The 7,642-nt window shown below is 60.8% G+C and overlaps 1 protein-coding gene across 1 annotated transcript in view; it reads right to left on the reverse strand.

The window, feature by feature from the left end:
• Nucleotides 1-4,300, reverse strand: part of VOLCADRAFT_91516 (uncharacterized protein) — a gene marked incomplete at both ends in the record, with an annotated part of 5,141 nt that extends 841 nt beyond the window's left edge. The window contains 7 exons of the mRNA XM_002951031.1: nucleotides 649-948; nucleotides 1,319-1,696; nucleotides 1,775-2,053; nucleotides 2,643-3,134; nucleotides 3,503-3,635; nucleotides 3,842-3,878; nucleotides 4,293-4,300. Of these exons, the coding sequence (XP_002951077.1) occupies nucleotides 649-948; nucleotides 1,319-1,696; nucleotides 1,775-2,053; nucleotides 2,643-3,134; nucleotides 3,503-3,635; nucleotides 3,842-3,878; nucleotides 4,293-4,300 (1,627 nt within the window). The remainder of the gene's footprint in view (nucleotides 1-648; nucleotides 949-1,318; nucleotides 1,697-1,774; nucleotides 2,054-2,642; nucleotides 3,135-3,502; nucleotides 3,636-3,841; nucleotides 3,879-4,292) is intronic.
• Between the last annotated feature and the right edge of the window lie 3,342 nt (nucleotides 4,301-7,642).

Below are 7,642 nucleotides of genomic sequence, written 5' to 3' on the forward strand. Positions count from 1 at the left end.
CGCCATCGTCGGGAGCATCGGTGGGCGAAGGCGACTTACGGATCAACTTGCGGAAACGGACCTGGTTCCCCGCCGCCGCCGCTGGCGCCGGTGCCGCCGCTGGCACTGGTGCCGCTGGCGCTGGCGCCTCCGCAGCCGCTGCCGCCGCCAGCGCAGCTTCCCTGTCTCCCCCGTCCCCCTTTTCCTCCGCCTTTTCATCCCGGAGCGGGTTTCCTTCACCCCACGATCCGTCCCTGGAGCGACTGAGCTCTACCTGCCGGCTACTGCTACTGCTGCTATTGCTGCTACTGCCGAGGTGGGATAACGGTGAGGCTGAGGGCAGCCCTGAAGCTTGCGACGACGGTTTCATGGCTACAGCCGGTTCCGCAAGACTCCATCCTGTCGTCGACGGCGATGAGGCTGCCGCCGCCGCGGCTTCCGCAGCGGCGGTGGCGGCGGCGGCGGCGGCGTTATCGCCAGCTCCGCCGAAGCCGTATCGGGGACCCTGATGCCGTTGCCCGGAACTTCGTGACGACGACTGGGGTTGTGGCCGCGGCGGCGGCGGCTGCTGCTGCCGCGGCGGCGGCGGCGGCGGCAGTAGCTGCCACGGCAGCGGCGCAGATACCGGCGCAACGTAGTTAAAGTCAAACCCAAACAGCTCGTCCTCACTCATATCGTACGAGATCGGCGCTGCGCCGTCGCCGGCGGGGATGACCGTCGCCGGCGCGGCGGCGGCAGCGGCGGCCGCGCCGTCGCCGCCGCTGAGGTCACCGCCGCCGTCGCCTTCACTCCAACTGACGCTGCTGTTCCCCACAAACGCCAGGATGTCGTCGATGCCGCCATCCATGACAACCGCCGCCGGCTCCGTCGCCATCCGCCGCTCCTGCCGGTCGGCAGCATCTGGCGCCGGCGGCGCCGGTGTCGTACCGTTGCCGCTAGGGCTGCTGCTGCTGCCGCTGCTGGCGCCCGCTGTGGCGCGCAAAGCAGCGCGTGTCATGTTGCGGTGAGCGCCTGACTGGACCGAAGGAGCATCAGGGAGAACAGAACATCAACGGGGGGATGGGAGAAAGGGGAGGAGGAAAAACGATCAAGTCGGTGATCCCTTGGAAAATATCTTCGGAAAATATCTTCGGAATAAAACACTTATTTTTACTCTCTTTCCAAAGACGGCGACACTAACATCCAAACAACTTGTTCGTTTTTCAACTCCTTTACGAGCGCACGACAAAGCGGGGGTTTGCAGGGGTAATGGAATCTGGAATGGTCGTTGAGGAGGAGGGGGCACTTGACCACATGCGGGAGGAGGAGACACCGGGAAAAGAGGAACCCGAAGTTATACCTTCGTCGTCAATGCTGCTGACGTCATCCATGCTGCTGACGTCATCAAGCCAAACCGAACCCATCGCAAGGTCATGGAGCGCCACGTGAGGGGGGAAGCCAAGTCGACTGGCGCCGCGGGCTTCACCGTCCGTACGCTCCGGTACGGCTCTGTCGTAGACGGGGCCGAAATCCAGAAGCTCCGCCATGCCGGCAAAGACGTCGTCGCCCCCGCCGACGCCACCGCTCGGTGGTACCGGCGGGAGCTGCTCGTTCCAGCGGTTGGCAGTGCCGTACGGTGTCGTACTACTTGCTCCGGAAGCGTCGGCCGACGGCGGCGGCGTCGTTGTGCTTCCCCGCGACGTCCTTGCCGCTGCCGACACAGCGTCTGCAACCGCTGCTGTGGTGGCGGCAGTAGCGGCGGCAGTAGCGGCGGCGGCGGCCGCTACTTGGTATTCCGCCACGGCCCCCCCCGCACCTGCCGGCGGCACATCGCCTCCGTCAACGTCGCCAAAGAGCTCCTGAAGGCGAGCCTCGCGTTCTGCGGCCGACATCCGCCCCCGCCGCCTAGCGCCCCCGCCGCCAGCGGCGGCGGCAGCGCTGCCGACGCCATACGTCGCCTGCCCTCCTACCTGCCCCGCCGGAGGTACGGCGACTACCTCCTCCGCTAATCCGTCCGTCGACACCGGCAGCGCCTCCGGCCCCCGAAATACGGCAAGATTGCCGTTGCCAGCGCTGGCGTCGCCGTCACCACCATCTGTTGATGATCGAGTTGGCGGGTCGGCGTCTTCGGAAGCGTCCGGTTCTGGAGTTTGAGTTCTGCTGCTGGTGCTGCTGGTGCTGCTGCCGTCGCTGCTCTGACTGTTTGTCGTACTGATCCTGCTACCGCTCTTGCTGTTGCCGCTGCGGAGTCGCTGCCTCCGTCGCCCAATGATGGTTCGCAAACCTGCAGCAGTAGCAGCAGTAGCAGCAGTACCAGCCGGTTTCTTACCCTGTACGGGCCACTCCATTCTCCCCCCCGGGGAACGTTGCCTATTCTGGACACCCACCGCCTCATCACACGAAGGCAGGAGGAGCCGCCCGTCGCCACAACGAGGGGGGCCCCCTCCCATTTCTGGGGGGTTTATTGCACCTGATGAAACCTTCCCCTCCCCGGCGCGTGATTGTTTGCGACTGTTTCGCGCCGCTATTGTGCTGCAACGGCTTCCATTCTAGTCACGTGCATACATGTATACATGTATACATTAATAATGTGTTATATACAATATTTCCTTCCTTCCTTCGTTCCTACTACGTACGCATTATGATTTAAAAATTATATGCGCACAAACACAAAAGTCACATACCTGTTAGTGCACGACTGCAACTCGCCTCCGCCTCCGCTTCCGCCGCTACTGCTGCTGCTGATACTTCTATTGCTGGCCGGTCCCCCTCCTCGTCGGCCCCCCTGCCTGACCGTGGGTCCGCGGCCTCCGCCGTCGCCTCCGCCGCCGTACGCACGTCGTTGACCATGACGTCAATTTTATTGGTTTGCTGCTGTCGGCCGTCAGTTTCAGATCCCGCCGCCGACGGCGACGCCGGAGCCGTGTTCGTCGAGACTTGCTCCGTTGCAGCAGCGGCAGCAGCAGCCGCTGCTGCAGTACGGCTGCGACCCCTGCGGGCCGTCAGCCCAGGCTCCCGCCTCCGTCGCCCCGAGGCGACGGCAACCCCGTCGCCTCGGCAACCTGCTGGGGAAGAGGAGACCGCCGCCGCGGCCGCCACCAATCCCGCCGCTTTGGAGGCAAGAGGTTCATCCGCTGCATCGCCGTCGGCTTCCCCGCTTCCCCTGGCATCTGCAGCTGCAGGAGGTGGGTGCAGAGGTGGAGGTGGTGCCATCGATGTGCCGATGAAGCGCTGCTGACGGCGGAGGTACGTGCCGCCGCCGCTGCCGCTGTCACCGCCGCCGCTGCCGTCACCTCCGCCGCCTTGTTGCTCAGCGTCGGCAGGGACTTCGGCGGCTGTAGCTGAACTGCGTTTGGTCGCTGCCATCGGCAGCCTGCTGGCAGCACTCGCTTTCCCATCGCTGCTGCTGCCGCCGCCGCTGCCGCCGCTGTCATCCGCGGCATGCGTCGACCCGCTTGTCGATCTCCTCCCGACGCCACCGACCCGCAAGCGGCTGCCGCCACCCCCGCTGGCACCGCCATTGTACTTTCTGCAGCTTCCGTACCAAACGAAAGACCCATGGGTCCAGCTAGGCGAGGCGACCCCAGCCAGGTAGAGCGGACTGGCCGCGGCGGCGGTTGCCCCATGGGTATTAGGGCGCCGGATGGCGCTGTGAAGGGAACCCCCCTTGAGGGCTGCTGCGAGGCAGGGACGCGCCAGTGATGGCAGGGGGCGCCGGTGGCGGGCCGCTACTGCCGCTACTGCCGTCGCTGCCGGGGGCCAGCTGGTGGTCGTGAAGTCACTGCCAGCGGCGACGCCATCGCGTCGAAGGGCGCATCGCTGAGAGCGGTCGCTGCCGCGGCTCCGTCGACGCCAAGAGGCAGTAGCGACGGCCCCGACGGACCGTCCGAATGGAGATGCTACAGCTGCCTGAGGTGCAGCTGCGGGCGGCAGGGAAGGCTTTGCGGTCGAAGCTGAAGCGGCGGTTGGGAAGGCGGCTGGAGCGCGTGGGAGGCTGGACCCGGTCGGTGGGTGCATTACGGCGCCAAGGGCGCGTATGCCTCAGTTATCGTTCTTTGATGACAGAGTTTCTACGAGGCGCAGGTGATGATCAGTGTTGTGTCTTTGTAGGATTTGCGCATGCGAGAATTGCGAAGTCCGGTAGAGGACAAAAGGGCCATGGCTAGTAATGAGCAAATTGCATGAGAGTGCAGTTGGTTCAAAGACATGTGAATAAATGGACGTAGGTGGTGTGGGAGTGTATCGCCGCAAAGGGCAAACCTTCTCGAAAAGGAGGCTCATGCAAAGAGGCGGCGCATGCAAAGCAGAGTATGAAAATGCTTATGAGGTCCCACCATTTCATAGTATCTTCGTCCAGTTGCACACAGCTGGACAAAACTGTAAATCAAACTGCTGCAACGTCTAGAATGCCTGCTCGCAATTTAAAAGCCGAAGCATCAATTTCATGCAATGTACAGATTTGTGATCAAGCCACGGGACTTTTGTTTCTTGTGAACGTGGCGAACATCGAGCGGACGAACGCATACACGCTGACACAGGACTTGCGCTCTCAATACTGTGCACACCATAGGCCTAGCCCATAGGAGAGTCTGGCGGTGCATACGTTCTCAAGCAGAATCTAAAGCTCATTACATGTTTTTCCGATAGGATTTTCCGTACAGCGCAGGTGGTTAGCTTGGCGACATCAATCGGGTCCAACTCAGGGCATAGTGTGCTTCATGAAGAGACATAAAACAATTGCATCTGTTTGAAAACGTATTATTTATAATTACTCAATTATTGAGCTTTGCTTCGGTAGAAGGCTCAAGTCAACCGAGTCGGAAACCCTTGAAGGCGAGAATCTCCACAATTTTAGGGCCAGCTTGGAAATTACACCGCAGTGCACAATTTCCTTACTCGCTTTTTTTGCGCCGAAGCTCGGTGCTCCTACTATTTCCTTGGTGTCGGCACTTGCGATCCGCTTGCTGCCGTCAGCATCAAGGGGAACTGCTATGCACAAGGATTTCCATTACCATTTGGGACCATCTTAGCGACTTGCAAGCTTCGGAACACAGACATCTTTTTCCAGGTACCACCTGGTGGTACCGTATCGGACCGTCCCTCGCTCAATGCAGCAACCTATTGACACAGGGCCACGGCTAGACCGCTGGCCCATAGAATTTCAACGCTCCTTTCTTAAAGCTTCATCGCGCCATGCTTCCTGTCACGTTCCAACAAGTAAAGCAGCCCTGCCAGCAAGACCAGGGCTGCCGATCCCCAGCTGCCTGCGCTGGTCAACGCACCGCGGCGCACGCACCATACTGCCATCCACCTCACCACGCCCAGCGCTTCACTCCTTGGAGCCAAAACCATCCCACTGCTGCCGCGCCCTCTTAAACCGCCTCCCAACAACATCATCCATCATAATTCCCGCTGGCTATCCATCTTCCTTACCAATGCCGCCGCGCGCCAGCGTCCTCCAGTCCCCCAACAAAACTACTCTTTATTCTCCTGCGACAGCGGCAAGGACGTCGACGGCAAGTGCCGCTCTCGCTCCAGCCGCTGCTACTGCTACTGCAGCAGCAGCAGTGGCAGTATCTTCCCGCACCCCCAGGCGCGGCCCTTCCGGACTTGGACACGATACCATTCTCCTATCATGTCGGGTAGCTAGGACACCTGCGGCGCCAACGCCACCTAACGCCACCCGTCCGTTCATCATCGGAGCTTCTACTAGGGCATTTGGGCACCACGGGGGGTGGTTGTCAACAGAGCCGTCGGCGTCGCCGTCGCCGTCGCCGTCGCCGTCACCGTCGCCGTCGCCGTCGGCGTCGGGACTCTTAGTCTTAGCAACCCGCGGATCACCTCCTCCTCCTTCTCCCCCGCCTCTTCATTCCCCCGCTGCTCCTGCCTGTCGGCTCCCTCGTCAACGTGGACGTTTTCCTTTGTCGGTTGCAGTACAATGCCAGCCGTACAGGAGCTCGGATGGCATGGCGGTGGTGCCGGCGGTGCAGGCGACGGCAGCGGAGGTGCCAGGGCGGCATGTACGGGAGAAGGATGAGTCGGTAAATTTACGGCGGCAGCAGCAGCAGTTGCAGCAGCTGCAGACGTCGCCAGGATCTGCAGGATTCTCTGGCCCGCCGAATGATTCAGATACAGATCTAGATTTGGATCCAAATTTAGGTTCAGATACGGATTGGGATTTGGAGCCCCGGGCGCACGGGGCCTCGCCAGTACGGCGGCAACGGGACGAACTGGCTATGAGCCCGTCAGTCGACGGCAACGGCGGCAACGGCTTCGGTGTCAGTGCCGCCGCGCTGGCGCGTATGGTGTCGTACGCTTTCGACCATGACGGCTACCTGCCGGCCTCCGTCACCGCCGGAGACCTGGTGACTGCGCTGCGCAGTTCCGTGGCGGCGGGCGTGCCGGGTACGACAGAGGATGCGGCGGCGCGGCGGGAGATGTACGGCATTAACGCGCTGCCGCCGCCCCACGAGGTAACATTTCTGGAGCTCGTCCTCGAGGCGCTGGAAGACTTCACCGTACAGGTACCGTACAGGACACGTACATACCCATCGTTTTGTAATTTGCATGTTCCGTGCAATGTCGTACAGCATGGTCCATGCCGTACCTATCGTGCGCTCTTTTGGATTTGGACAGGCACTCCTGGCATCGGGTCTGTTGTCGCTGGCGCTGGCGGTGCTAGCACCCCAAGGAGGAGGTGGCGGCGGCAGCGGAACTGGTGTCGTCGTGGCGGCCGCCGCCGCCGCCGCCGGCACGGCTGCCTCGGCGGAATGGTTGGAGGGTGCAGCCATTTTGGGTACTGTAGCGCTGGTGGTGTCGGTGAGTGATTGAGGTTCAGAAATAGGGGAGTTCTTTTTTGTTGTCGGTTTTGGAGGTTTTCTGTGTTCGGAAATACCAGGGGACTGCCCCTGTCGGTGAACTATCTTATCTCTTCTTCCTTTTTTTGGCTCGTCGGTCCTCCCTTTCGTCGATCTTCTGCTTTCGCCGTTTCCTTTCCTCTCCTTTCCTTTAGCGTTGCTCCGTTTCGCCGTCTGATGACGTCATCTGCTGCCGATGCGCCTTCATCTAACGTACCTCACCGCAAACATGGGCCCCCCCCACATACATACATACATTCTTGCAGACATACACGTACACATACACGTACACATACAGACATACACTCATTCTGTCTCCCGCTGACGGTCAAAACTTTCCCCCCCCAAACCCAGGTCAGCGCCGCCACGGGCTATGCCAAAGAGTCCAAATTCCGACAGCTCAACAGCCTGAAAGACGATGTGCAGGTGAAGCCGGGGGAGGGCATGAGCTAGTATGTCTGTCTGTCTGTATGTGTGCATGTGTATGTGTATGTGTGTATGTATATGCGTGTGCACGATGGGTGTCAAGGGGTAAAGATGAGGGGCAGTTAAAACGACGTTTATTTTTTCTTTGCAGCAGCAGCAGCAGTAAGTGTTATTTCCACCCCAACCTCTCCCTCCCGTCGTCAGACCGTTACCCTTCATCGCTTTGCAACTTCGAACGTGTCGGGGGGGCGGCAGCTGTTGTTTTGCCTTTTCTTGGCTTTGCTGTGCGAGAGTATTCTTCTCCCCCACCCCCTCTTTTTCTAGGAAGCAGCTTCTCACTTGTTCGTGGTTCGTCTTTTCCCCCCTCTCTCCCCCTCTCTCCCCCTCTCTCCCCCTCTCCC

Source organism: Volvox carteri (assembly GCF_000143455.1).
Source record: "Volvox carteri f. nagariensis unplaced genomic scaffold VOLCAscaffold_21, whole genome shotgun sequence".
NCBI lineage: Eukaryota > Viridiplantae > Chlorophyta > Chlorophyceae > Chlamydomonadales > Volvocaceae > Volvox > Volvox carteri.